Genomic DNA, 14,675 nt, shown 5'->3' on the forward strand with positions numbered 1-14,675 from the left:
AGCTTTGAAATTATTGTACCACCTACATAAATCTGAACAGTATATATAAAGAAATGCACTGGCCCTGACTTACAGGGGGACCCTGGGCCCAAAGGCCCACAGAGGCTCCTTCTCTCTGATTCGGGGCCACCTGACCCACTCCCTGCTACCTGGACGGTTGCCCCGCACAGGCTGCCAGCTGAGGGAGCACAAAGGCTCCCAGATCCAAACCCTGCTTACAAGTGGGTCCACACCCCGGGAGCCACAGAGCTTGGCCTTCCTCCGAGGACAGGGAGGGCACACCATGAGCACTGCTCTCTTTCAGTTTAAACCCACAGGACCAGAAAGGGCACCAAAAAGCATCAAATATTTTCTAAAATCCCTTAAAAATGTCAGTTCATGAAACAGGTCAGAGAGCTCAGTTTCACTCTCAGGTTGGTGATGTTATCATGTTAGTCAGGAAAAACTTAAAACTAAGACTTGAGTAGCACAAACTTCAACACAGAAAGCCCATGCTGCAATCTAATGCAGTTTAATACATTAGTATTACAATAGACCATACAGATGCCAAATCATTCACCAGAACTCATTTTTTTCTAAGAGAAGTTTGTAATTAGACTAAAACCCATTGAACCCATTTACATTTAACATCCTTTGGAAAAATAACTCCTTTGTTCTCACATGGCAGGAAAGTGCATTTGGAGGTAACACCTTCAATCTGAGCGGTAAGGACATATTGTTATATTGAAGACTACTGTAACACCTCCTTGGAGTTGTGCACTTTCACAGAGTTTTATGAATCACTCCAAAGGCAACCAAAGAGCACTTGGCCATTGAGAAGAGGGGACACCCATGACAAGAAAGGTCTCTGAAAGTCCAGGTCTGAGTCCAGGTCCCTGGAACAACAGATCTGGCATTACTACAGGTAGTTTCTAGAGATGTGGATGGCACGTCTCTGTTCATGTGCTTGTCACTGGAGTGGTTTTGTCTAATGGATGTGGTAGACAAAAGGAATTTTTAAAATCTTGCTTTCTTCTTCTGTTTGATAAATTCTGTTATTCCAAAGAAAGATTTGCAGTTCGGTAGCTTTTGGTTTAGTTTCTAGACCTGTGCAGGCTTCTGTAGGTTTTAAACAGCAGGTTATCTGCTTAGGAAAAAATGCATTTGTGAACTATGGATGTGGAATTAGCTAAGAGAATTTGCAGTGCATCACATGCAGTGAAGCAGATAAACTCTATGGATGAGTCAACAGTGACTTATAAGATTGTCTTAAAGAATGGAATTTTTTTTTTTCCTAAATGGCTCAAAACCCCATATGCTTTGGGGTTTAGCTAGCTCCACTAGCTACTCTTGCAGAGCATGGAATATTCCATAAGGTCTACAGAGCAGCAGCTACAGCCTTTCAGAAAGGTAAGCATCCTTCTTACATGTTTAACTCATGGTACATTTATAACAAAGATGAACAAGAAAATAGACACCACCACCACCCTCCCTCTCCCATGTATTATGGGAAAAGTCACATCCCACCCTGTACCTTCAATCTCTTTTTTTGGGCTCTTATTGCTTGCAAAACTTGAGCAGCTTCCAGTTTAGTCATTTCCCCTTATCAGGAAATTCAGATAAAATTACATTCCTACCGGAGGCTTTTAAAAGTATAGATGTGTCCTGTTTGCCTTTACAGGAGATATATTTTACTGGCATCTTTTTTTCCCAGCCCATTGGTGCCATTTGCTCACTTCCAGTGCCCACAACCCCTTCTCATTTTCATTGCAAGCGTGTCTCTGAACATGAGTATTTTGTCATCTTGTTCCCCAGTTACCCAGCTGGTAAGGGGAAGTAAAGCAGGGTGAGCCCCACTCTGCAAAGTTTATTAAGTAACTACTTAACCAGCTTCCCAGTATCAGGAAGGGGATATATCTGAGACCAAATCTTTGCTGAATCGGGCAGCAATAACTGTACCTAAAGCTAATTTTCTAAACAAAGTGGTAGCTGCCTGCTTTCAACTATCCCCCAGAAGAGTTCTCTGGATAAGGATCAGTGCTCACAAAATAAGCAATAAGACAGACCATGGTAGGAGAAAGGGGAGGGATGGAGGCATCACATCTGGACAGGGTGTGGAGGTGCACAGAGGTCTCCTGAGGGAGCTGGCACACATTCCTTTTTGCCTGGAGTATCCTCTGCTCCAGTGTCTGAACACCATTTGTAACAGTCCACTCCTCTCCCCCAACACCTCCTATTTCTTCCATATGCCCTCAGCTTCATCCCACTGCTCGACAAGCCAGTGTCCTCTCCTTGGGCATGCCAAGGCCCTGTCAGCACAGTTTCTCTCGGGGCTCTCCTAGGAGCCTTTGCTACCTGAAGACAAAAGTGAACAGGTGACACAAACCCCCTTTTATAAGGTTTGTGAAATTATTTTGGCATTAGATCAGTGCTGGAAGGATGCACCCCCATTGGTGCCCTTTTAGGATCATAAATGATTCTATGCAGATCGGAGCTGCTGGGTCACATTCACCAGAAAACAATAATATTACAAAAAATCAAAACAGGATTTCCACCATTTTTCTTGGCTTTTAAGGGTCACAAGCAGCGCTTGTCTGGGTGCCCAGGAACCTTGGTGCAGAGCTGCTGGAGCAGAAACAGCTGCCTGACTGCCTCCAAATCCAGCCTCAGAGCAACCTCCAGTGGCAGTGAGCTGTTCCCGCAGACAGGGCACCAATGGCACTGCTGAGAATCCCAGCATGCCTTTGCCGCCACAGAGAATGCTGGCCTTCTGTCCAGAGATGGACATACAGAAATAATGTACGACCACTACCATCGCTACTAAGACATCAGATTAAAAATTAATTAATAAAACAAATTAAATTGTCAGTACTTCCCCATGACTCATCTAAACGCCAAGATGCACTCCTGGCACAAACCCAAACCCATCATCCACTTAAGACCCAATTAAAAGGAAGAAGAAGAGGCAGTTATTAGTTTAAAGTTTTGTATGAACTTTCTGCTTCTGACAGAACAAGTCACACACTTGTTGATGTTCAAGAATTAGTGAGACACCTCAGCACATGCAAAACTAAGCACAAACTCAAGGATCTTTGCTATGTGGAAATGGAATAAACCACTCATATATTTAGCATTGCCATATATAAAATGCTTTGTTGAGGGAAAGTCTGAACTACAGTCCAACACTGATCAAAGTTCTTCTGAGAACTTTGGGTTTGACTCACAGAAAGCCTTCTCTGCTCACCTTTTGTCATGATAGGCACATGTGCTCTTGTGAATACTGGACTACAGCTTACAGTGGCAACCCACAGTGTATTTTCTCATTTCAACCATGTCTTTTTTTATTGTCTCATCTCATATACTAAGTCCGGGCGAACATAGCTTGGCTCAGCCTACCCCAACCACGCAGAAGCCTCAACTCTGCAATTCAAATTCACAGACACATTTCATGCAATAGAAGTTAGTTACAGTAAGTAAAATCAATTCCATCAAAGGTAATCAACATTTTATTTATAAACATACATTCACTATAAAAGCTGTTGCATTTTAGACAAGATTTCCTAATTTCCAGAGGCATTTTAGAATAAATAAAATAAAGATTAGCATAATTGGTATTCAACATTAACCTCAGCTAGGACAGCAATCCTTGTCCCTGAAAGGACATGCAGATAAGGATGGTCCCCTTCTGGTTCACCAACCTTTAGGACATTCATTGAGAACTACAGACGTACTGCATCAATAATACTACATAGCAAGAGTAAGGAAAAAATACACCATGGAAAATGGGCTTGTAAAATACAGATGGGGTATGACACCTGTTCAGGTTTTCTGAAATAGTAAGAGGCTAAATAAATTCCAAAAGATCTAAAACCCATTACATATATTGTATTTGCTTATTAATAATAAATCATTTATGCAACAAATACATTTACATTGTGATTCAAATGTAGGAAAGTGTTATTCTTTTCTGTGCTCACAGTTCCTGATTAGCAATGTATCACATTTATGTGTTTAAACTGGAAAAAAAAGGAAAAAAAATCTTAGCCTGAATGAATTTACCATGTATTCTGAAGATTCGGAAGGGAATATAAAATTAAACATAAGCTGTTGGCAAGCACAATTTAGAAAACTGTTGAAATTATTCTGTGCTGGTGAACAGATGTTCATTATTGGGAAAAATCTTCGTCATCGAACGCTGCTTCATTTTGCTTTACATACAATCAACTTCGCTAAAACATGCATATACAAAACTAATTGATAGACACTGGGATCAATTTCTAAGCAACTCCAGAGACCCACTGGTGTGTCTGCAGTGTGACACAAACCCCCACCCCACCCCTTGCCCATGCACTTTATGCCAACCATGGTTCTAAGCCTTTTGGGCACTTTACCCCTATGTGAATGAGAAGCAGATCTAACCTCTGTGACAACAGGCCCTTTTTATACACTTGGGGACCGATTTGCACATCTAACTCTATCACATGGGTGAAGCAGCGGTAGTGACTCATACCAAACAGACACACAAGCATGCATGTTCTTGTTTAAAAATTAGGTTCAGACATCATATATTCACATATCCTTAATGCAGCGCATGGAGTTATAGAGACGTACCAAGTCAGTTACAAAATCTGTTTCTCGAATTTTCATGTTACACATTCTTTGCGGGAAAATGTTACAATGACCACATGCAAAAAGTAAGCATCTTCATTATTAAAATCCTTTAACAGTAAGTCATGCAGGTTGTTGATCAAAATATTGGATATCACTTTTAGTTCCAAAACATTTGTCTGACTTATTCTATTTTTACTTAAAAATATTCCCCGGGTGAATTCCATAAAGGACTTCAGCTTGTTGGATTTATTGCATCCCTAAGTCATCGCTGACTGTGTGCAACAGCTTCGCATTTTCTAAGGCACAATAGTAAGGAAGTAACATGTAACTTTCCAGCAGATAGTCACAATGTCCTCCAACAATAACATCGCATGTGGGTATTCAATGACACGCAGTTTTGCATGGTTATGTAACTCATATGCAAGCAACTGTCTAGCATTTGAATAAATAATTGCTACCTAGAGAAAACCTCAAAATTATTGCTTCCCTAATAACTACTTAATTTCCATTTACCAACACATCAAAGGACAACAGATATGCACATAGATAAAAGAAACCTCCATTTAGATTTATCACAGTTTTAAGGCAGAACAAGTAAATTTTTTCCCTCCATTTTAAGATGTATAATGAAGAGCTAAAATGGGATATTTCCAGTAACTGTTTACCAAAAAGTGCTAGGATATTTCACAGATGAAATATGTTCCCTAACTTTTTTATTTTATTGTAGATAACTGCTGAACTGCTGTTTCAATGAGCTGCTGGATCACTTTAGTAAGGAGCACATGCCTAATCAAAGAGCACAAAGGAAAACTGTCTCAAATACAGGCAAGGTAGTTTTTCTGCCTGTTGCTGTCAGCCTCCTCCCTGCCTGCTTTCCACACTCTTGGCTTTTGCTGACTTATTTTGGGTGGATGGCTCAAGGCTGTCTAATTCTCTGCTCTGGGGAGAACCCAAACCACATGTGTTTCTCTGCACGAGATTTCAACCAAGTGCAATATTTGCAAGTGAATGAGCAGACCTCAAACCAAGGTGAACCCTTGATTAGCAATTTACATGCCAAAGAGAAAAGCTTCACCATAGTATCAAACTGCAGCTCGGAGACTCACAACTTAGCTGGGTCTCCCCCACATCATCTTTCATTGAGTTTAGCAACAACACAGGCTGCTGAACTTAGTAAGAAGGATTGCTCCTGATGGGAATCTTGCCATCGTTAATGGTATGCAGTCTTTAGGTTTAATGAAGGAATCTTTATTTGAGCGAATATTAAGCTATAGTCATGAACATTACTTGAGGTACACAAACAAAAAATCCTATCGCTAAAGGTGCAATAATTTATTTGTATAACTCCTACCCTCCACTGAAGGTAATATAAACACAAAATGCTTCAGAATTACAGGGTGTATTATCAAACTAGTCTCTGTATAAAAAAAGTTATAGCTTCAGTTATAACAGAGAGGTCGTGCTGTGATGTTTAGTTGTTTTTCAAATGCACTGATTAGATACTATCTTAAAATTACTTCTCAGTTTGAATTGGCATATTCTATAAAGGTTCTGTAAACTTAAACTTTTTAATTCCTAGAAATATTAAAACAAAACAGCTTTATTGCATGTTTATTTTCTTATTACTTTCAAAAGGACAAGGTAACAGACTGGAAATCATGAGCATACCTGAAAGGTGAGATTTTTTTTTTTGTACTACTTAGGTATTGCCTTCCCAAACATGGTCATACATAATTTGCAAATTTCTTAAGAAAGCAAAAACCAACATATTGCATTTCAAAGGAGCAGGTGCAGCTTTTTTGTGAGTTTTTAAAAACGAGATGAGAGCCATCATGTCCATGGATTCAAGCTTTTATAAGTGATTGTCTGGAGGCAGCCGATACATACGAGAAGAGAGTTCCTTCTTGAAAGTTATTAGGACTGAAAGTCATGTCACAATGTAGTTGGCTGTCCAGCAGCTGGGTAAAACAAAACCAAAACAAGTCATTTGTTGACAAATTTTAACAAACAAACATAGATTTTTCCTCACATGATCTCTACAATTCAAAAAATTGCACCTGGAATTATGTATTATTTGTGCCCTTCTTTTTCTTCCTCCTGCAGAGTTGGGGCACTAACTACAAAGAAGGATTCAGCATAACTCCAATGGAAATATATTTTCCTTGCCATGTGATGAATGCATTCTGCAGAAACTTTTATTTTATTTTACTCCCAAAGTACTTGTGGGTTTATTTGTTTCATTTCAGGCTCTGCAGTGGCAAAATAGTCAAGCAAAGGGCTGATGAGTCATCTTCAGCTATGCCTAGTTTGTGTCACATGGTAATATAGACCCCTTGTGTTAATTGGCCATATAGGGAATCTCACGAATTTACTTTTTGCATTTGACTTTGACACTCACAAACTCGTAACTATTCCCGGTATTTGACACTGAATACTGAGTTTCCTTCCTTGTGAGGTTCTGTTGTACAGAAACAACGTACCAGTAAAACCCCACCCACTTTTATCTGAAAAAGAGAAATATTTTGAACCCTGGACCACTACATAATCTTTAATATATTTCTCAAGATTTCTGATGATTTATTTTGAAAAGAATAATCCATATTTTCAAATAAGTTTCTGGCAGCCAAAATATTTCACTGAGTCCATAAGCATCTCAAACCAATACGGATTAATCAGACTGTCAGTTGTGCACATTGCTGCACAGGTTTTCAGACGCAGCCATGTGGGCATGAAGGTACAAGCCATGCAATCAACCAACTGATTTTACATTTTGCATCACTCTTCACAGAACTCAAAGGCAAAACACTGGCATTGCACCAATTTGTTCTGCGTTTCAGGTGTGCAGTCCATCAAATTTTAGTTAAAAATTAGAAACTAGTCATATATGCAGTTCTATCAAAATCACACAGAATCCCTTTGAATTGTCAACAACAGTCAATGTAACTTAAATTCAACCAATTAAATTTTGAGATTTTTGCATGAGGAGTGAACACATAAGGAAGAGGCAATTTGTAGTAAAAAAGACGGACCCCTTGCCATTATTATTCTTCAGGAACTATACATTTCCTCAAAACCTATTCCCTCTGTCATGGACCTGCTTACCATTCTGCTAGGTACATAAAATGCAAAACATTACTGCATGAAACACTGTACACAGCTCCGTAATGCATTTTCTAGCAACACTGCTGTACAAATGATGATGGAGACGGTGATTTCTACAGAATATAAGATGATAAATAATTTATTTGAGCCTTCATCTATCCTTAAGGGACCTCATTTTTTTTTTTTTAAGCAAAAAGGATTAAGAAGAAAAGGAAATTATGACTTTTACCACCTTCACCTCTTTTTTGTGTAAAGATGGAGGTGCAAACCTGCATTTTACAGTCAGGATCTCATCCACATGAGGAAGGTTTACAGTATCAAGCCTGAAGGAGAAAAGCTATTTCTAAATATGTCAGGTTAAATAACTAATAAAAACTTGCTAAATTTCTTAGCAGAATTTAAAAAAAAATAAAATATCACCAAACAAATGGTTATACAATAGCACCCTCTAGCTCTGCTGATGGGGAAATATCTCTTTCCTGAAGCATTAGAGAAAACGTACCCATTCTTATTCTGCACAGCGTACGGAGGTACCTTTCCTACTCCTGGATTTTTACAGCCACTGCTTTTGAGAGAGGTGAAGGGAAATATTAAGCGAAAAGACCTCTATATTTTCACTTATCAGTTGGAACTGAAGGCAGTGAATATACTCAATAGTATTTAACAGGAAGACAACAATTACTCCTGTTGTTTTTTCTTGCATCTTACTGTTTTCCACAAAGTGGAAGCCAGCATGAGCACTGCCCATCTTATATCACTGTGACATCAGTGTGAAGCTGAAATGCTCTAGTAATTTGGTATCAGTCACAGAAATCCAGGACTCAGAAGGACATTCAGATGAGCTGCTCTGAGGCAGAAAAATGCATCAAGTCTTTTTCTGACAAGCAATTGTCTGTCTCATTCTTCAAAATCTATGGCATTCAACACTATTTAGAACATGTCTGGGGATGCCACTACAAGGATTTACTATGAGTTACAGAATGTTCTTAATATTTTACATGACCATTTTGTCTGCAAAAGGGAGGCCTGAAGACATAAAAAACAGGAACTTCTCCAAACACAGCCAAGGGTCCTACATCTAGTAAAATTATCTATATTTTCTCAAATGATGTGAGAGATCCAAGCCTCCAGGTCATGCAATGCATGCACATAGTGTAGGAGTTTATATTTATGCACAGAAACAGCCTTTAAGTCTAATACTGCTGAGCAGAGATCCTCTGGGCAAAATTTAATGGGCATGGAAACCTTTTCTGATAAGAGAAAACAATTAAAATGGTATGGGAAGCTTTCTATTCCCATGGCAAAGTTATGTCTGAGTGTCAAAGCCAGGAGGAGACAAATCCACCAGTTAAAATCATGGCAACAGTAGTTTTACAGTTCCCTGTCCTTCGGACAGGATTTGGTACTTACTTCTGGATCGGATATAACAATCATTGCAGTTAAGAAGACCATTTCTAATCCTGACATCTGTCCCACTCGCTGCGTCTCCCAGCTGTCCCTTGCAAATGCCACACTGTCAGTTGAAGAACAAAGAAAGTAAGAGAGACCATGACCTAATGTCATAACTCTTCCCAACTTTTTACTTTTGTTTCAGTAGTTCTTGGAAAAGTGGGAAAAAACACCCTCCCAGAACCCAGCCCATACTCCTGGGGTACACTGCAAATCAGTGAGAGGGGTTTTTTACAGTCAAAAGTGTTTACGACTTGATTTCAGCAGCCTCCACTTATATAGAAGTGAAGTCTAGTGATTCTAAGGGACATCTGATTTTAAGGTTGCATTTTGGAGTCAGCCCAGTTGTAATGGATAAAGCTTAGAGACACCAGAGGTTTAGTTTGGGTAAATGTCTAAAACCAAAAAAGGTTTCACAAATGTCTAGTACCACTTGGGCCAGAGATAATGGAAATGGACTTTCTGAGTTCTCTAGAGAACACTTTGAGTTATTTCCAAACTGAAACACTCAAGAACAATCAAGAAGTATTTCTGTTGAGAAGTCCAGTGAAAGCCCGAATACATCATTCATTCCAGTCAAAGCTTTCCAACCATGGGTCAGATCAAAGATGGCTTTGGGACTGACCTTGGTTTTGGAAGGAAAAAACCCAACAACAACAACAAATTACAATAGGGAAATTATATGATGCTTCCCTCTGTAAGCGTGGAAGCTAAGTTTGCTTGCTTGATCAGAGGTTTTAGTCCAATTAACATCTGACCACAAAATAACATATTAGTTGTGTTATTTCCACTTCTTTACAAACAAACACAAACAGACCTACATAAGAAATATGTAAATCTGCTGGTCCTCTCATTTTTAATTTCACATCTACAGCCCTCAATATACTTTCTACTTGCACTGTGCATGACTTGAGATTTTTCTTAATAAAGCAAGAGACATACCCTGAAGCACTGAATATGGAAATAAAGACCGAGTGTTTCAATAATCATGGCAGCTCCTTTTCCAAGAGGGAGCCCACAGGTAGAACAAAGCTTCTTTCCACTGACAGACCTAGGAGACAAACATGGCTTTAAGAAAACAGCAACTGATGCTAAAATGGAGCCAAATGTTTAGACAGGTTTATGGAGAGGGACAGGACGGGAAGAAGAAGCACTGGGGCAGGGGGTTCATGTGAATACATTCTGAGCCTTCAGCCATGTTACTGAGTCTGCCTTGCAGACAAGCAAGCAAAGGATTTAAAATGCTTGAATGCACAGCAGCTTAGACACATTTCCCTGCCAGTCTGTTGTGCTAGATCAAGGAACATGCAGCCTCTTAACAGAGGCCCGTGTGGCGGGGAACCATACTTGTGGACTCATAGACTCACAGAATGGTGAGGGTTGGAAGGGACCTTAAAGATCATTTAGTTCTAACCTCCCCTGCCATTGGCAGGAAACCTTCCACTAGACCAGGTTACTCAGAGCCTCATGCAACTAGGTCTACACCCCTAGCAACAGGAAGCCCACAACCTTAATGGGCAACCTGTTCCAGTGCCTCACCACTCTTATAGTAAAGAGTACCTAGACTTAGTCAGTGCCACAGGAATCAAAGCAGATGTTCACACAAATTACCCAAGTCAGACTCTTAGCCTGGAAATCCACCAATTTGTTTGTAAATGGACTTGCTCCCTGCAAGTCAGAAAATAGGGATGCTGCTCTTGTACCTAAACAAGCTGGCGAAGTCAGCAGTGCAGTGTAACTGCAGTAGCACAGACCAGACACTGGCTAACTATTTTCAGTCTGTGCTGCTGCAGCTACATGTCAGTTAGTATTACAACTAGCTAGAGAAAAGCTGAAATTAGATCTCCATTTACAATACAAAAATTACTTCAACTTGTTCCTTCAGCAGTCCCATCTAGACCTTTCCAGTCAATCTGCTGTTGGGTGACAGTTGGGTGAAAGTTCAGAGCCCCACAAACAACTGGTAGCCTTTTTCATAATGGTTTTAATAGCAGTGCAGGTGCACACTTCTATGTGTTTCACGCTCTTCTCTTCTCACCTGCCTGTCACCCTGCCAGAACTGATGATTGGTCTTGTGAGATGAACCTGAGACCAAAAGGGATCCCTTGTCATTATGTGTAATCCATGCTTTAGTCATCCAGAGTTGAAACCAGGAGAGAAACTTTGCGATACCTCATGAGTTTTGAAAAGATGGTTTGATGAAATTGTACACAGATAAGCAAGTTTACAATGTCTTGCTTTAAGGCTTTGATGCAGCAACATAATAAGCCATTAACAGACACAGATCTGGACTGCAGCATGACAAAAAAGCCATTTTACAAAATAAAAAAAAGAGAGAGAAAGAGAAATAGAAGCAGCAGAAAGACTCATCATAATTAGAGAATTGTCCTTGCTTCCATTTAATCCCTGTCACTCCTGAGTCCACCATGTACACAGACAGCACAGACACATCATTGTCTTTATCATTATTCCTTTTAGAATAACTTTTCTGGTTTTTTTACTCCCCTCCTACAACCTTAAGCATTCTGCTTCTATGTCATTCTTAAGTCCACCTCTGTTTTCACTTCTCCACTATCAGAGTCATAATAACAAGTTAAAGTGTTGGATCAAAGCATACAGCACTTTGGGAAATTTTTAAGAGTCTTCTAATGTTTTAGTGGAATAACTAGTTACGTTCTATCCATTGTTTTCAAAACTAAGATTTATTTCAGGAAAAGATCTTGAAAAAGAGTCTCAGATCAGAATATAGCTGCTAAATAATATGAAATAGCTATCACAACTAGCTACCTATAACAGGAAATTATCTGCTATTTCACCAAAACTGCAGCTAAAATTAGAAAAACATAATTGTTCACAGAAAAAAATTTCAATAGTTTCATGTCAATGAAAGTGACATCAGAAGGGGGACTTTGCTATGAAATGTGAAGAAAAATGTAATTTAAATAGAACAAAAACTTGTTCTGTTCTGTGTTGTATTAATTTATCCTATTTAATAAGTCAACTGATTTTAATATACCCCAAATTATCAGTGATTCAATCAGGCTACAGTTAACATTTATTTAGAGTTGGTACACATAACTCACTAAAAGCTGCATAGATTGCTTGAGAGATTTAAATCTCTAGGAGACTAGCATGAATGCAGATAAAATCAGCGAATAAAGCAAAATGTGTTTCAAGCTTGGAAGTTAAAGGAAGAATTTCTTTTTAAATCAGCAAGTGTTGAAATGTTTAGAACATACCTTACTCCTGAGCATGTGACTATTCACAATTAAGACATCCTTTGGCTAAAGTGCTCTGAACTCACACTTAACTGCTTCCTTTGACTGAGGCTTATACTGTTTCATTTCAATTTCACTGACATGCAAGAGTCCTACAGCTGCTTTCTGAACCGTGTTATTTGAAAACATAACAATAGTGCTGAAGCAGGCAAGAAGAGGAGCTACATGGTTATCCCATGGATGGTTATGAATTGCAACATTTGGAAGAATTAATAGTGTCTCCAGATAATACTAATGTGATTTACACTGCAGCAGTTCACCAGTGACTACAAGATGCGTTTGGTCTGCAAAATTCCTTATTGACCTTTAGTACCTGTTGGGTGACTGACTCAGAGCAGCAGGAGAGCAGGGAGATGATGGCCCAGATCGGAAGTTCTCATGATAGCCTGCCCTGAAACACAGGAGAGAAGATGCATTACTACAGCTGAAGAACAATTAAAACCAGGTTTTGTATGGAGAAATTCCAGCTGGTGAATATCAGGATTCCCAGTCTAAAGATTTTATCTGAGATAAAAAAGTTATAAATATTTGTCCATTGCCATTTTGATACAATGAAAAATAGCACACAATTTTTGGTAGCCTGCTTGCTACTGGTCAGTCAGGTAACTCACAAGGTGACGAGCCATGTGGAGACTCCTGTCCACTCCATCAACCCAACATAGCAACCATCATGGTGAAGGAGGGTTAAGCCAAGCCACACCACACTGTACTGTCTGTTGGCCCTTTACTGAGTAAAAAGGCAGCTACCAACACTGAAAGGTGGTTTATTTGGATAATGGTTAATTTGTATGCATTCTACTCTGCAAGTCTGCTGAGAAAAATAATGAATGGTTTTTGTTATCAGAAATCGTAGGATTGATTCAAATTCTCACTGCTTAAAACTGTTTACAGATTAAAAAACAGTTTTCTCAAACTGAACTACATGCAGTTTGTTCTGAGGAATAGGTAATCAAATCTCAATCTACATTTGTTTTGACTGGATACAAGCTTCTGAGAGGTAACAGGTTCTGCAGAAGACTGTGCTCATATATATGCTAATGAAAACAGATGTTCCTTTCTCAATACATAGTTGAGCTTTTTGTAAATATTAGGCAAGCAGATCCCTCATTTACCAAAAGAACTGGTGGTACCATTCAGTAAGGCTTACTCAAAAGCACAAGGCAAAGATCTCACCAAAATTTACAGCAGAAAGAAAATACTAATCTTTATGTATCTTCTTTTAAAAGCTATAATCCCTAAAGGACTCACAAGTAGCAATCAGTGTGCATTTGGAAGCTGGGGAATGAAGTTCTTGGATATCAACTTCAAAGAGGCAAACTTAACCTGACAATCCCACCCTGATATTTAGCCACTTACTAGCTATAAATGTTTGTCTCAGGAATTTAACAAAGTAAGCACATGGAAAGTAATGCAGATGAGTGCTTAAAGAGCGAAAGAGAAAGAAGAGTGAAGCAAGCAGAGGGTGTGCTCCCTCTTTAAATTATTTATGGGGGTGCCTGTAATGAGAAACAAAGTAGATAAATGTTAGCAGTCTTGGTGGGAAAGCCAGGAATCAAATGGGTCTTCACACTGCAGGACTAACGAAACTTAACCTAAAGAATGCTGAGCAGGAATACAAGGGAGAACAGAGCAAGGAGGACTTCTAGTCTCTCCAATAACCTTTACTTTCTCACCTCCTTGCTTCCCCTGCAGAGCTTGGCTGCTGTCCCGCAATCTGGCCTGAGAATGGTCTCTGCCGAATGTCCTCTGTGCGATGTGGAGATTGCTTTGTCAGCAACTGCTGATTCCAGGAGACATCTACAAGGAGAGGTGAGGAAAACTCAGTATTTGAGGCAAATTTGGTTTTATTATTGTTATTTTATTGCTTTTGTCAATATTTATGGACCAGCATAGCTTGTGGACACACCATAAAGAAGACGAGATGTACTGTTACTTAAAACCAAGCTTTGAGAACCCCCCCACAAAGTCAGAGACAGGCTCTGCTACATCAGAAGTCCTCTACAGAACAATGTTCCTTTGCATTACCTTCACATACACTTGACCTACCCTGCTGCTGAATCTCAGTTTCTGAAGGGGGAAAGGGCAAGGTCAAACAGCCATTCATGAATAACACTCGGGAAAATAAAGTATTGTTGTCATAATGAAGGAAGCACCAGAAACACTGAAACTTCTGTGGTGCCGGGGGATCCAAATTTCTCAAAACAAGAGTTAAGGGGACGGTAGTGTAATCACCACTGACAAACAGTAATTCCCTTC

General features: G+C 39.4%; 1 protein-coding gene across 3 annotated transcripts in view; it reads right to left on the bottom strand.

Moving 5' to 3' along the window:
• Window positions 1-3,467: 3,467 nt before the first annotated feature.
• LIMCH1 (LIM and calponin homology domains 1) overlaps window positions 3,468-14,675 on the bottom strand; it is a 179,077-nt gene continuing 167,869 nt past the window's right edge. For all 3 annotated transcript variants that reach the window (XM_017833120.1, XM_017833205.1, XM_017833295.1), the window contains 5 exons: window positions 14,093-14,216; window positions 12,733-12,810; window positions 10,084-10,192; window positions 9,103-9,205; window positions 3,468-6,548 (listed from right to left, as the gene is read on the bottom strand). In XM_017833120.1, coding sequence (XP_017688609.1) covers window positions 6,523-6,548; window positions 9,103-9,205; window positions 10,084-10,192; window positions 12,733-12,810; window positions 14,093-14,216 — 440 coding nt within the window. In that variant the 3' untranslated portion in view covers window positions 3,468-6,522. The remainder of the gene's footprint in view (window positions 6,549-9,102; window positions 9,206-10,083; window positions 10,193-12,732; window positions 12,811-14,092; window positions 14,217-14,675) is intronic.

Source organism: Lepidothrix coronata, unplaced genomic scaffold, assembly GCF_001604755.1.
Source record: "Lepidothrix coronata isolate B3197 unplaced genomic scaffold, Lepidothrix_coronata-1.0 Scaffold0, whole genome shotgun sequence".
Classification (NCBI taxonomy): Eukaryota; Metazoa; Chordata; class Aves; order Passeriformes; family Pipridae; genus Lepidothrix; species Lepidothrix coronata.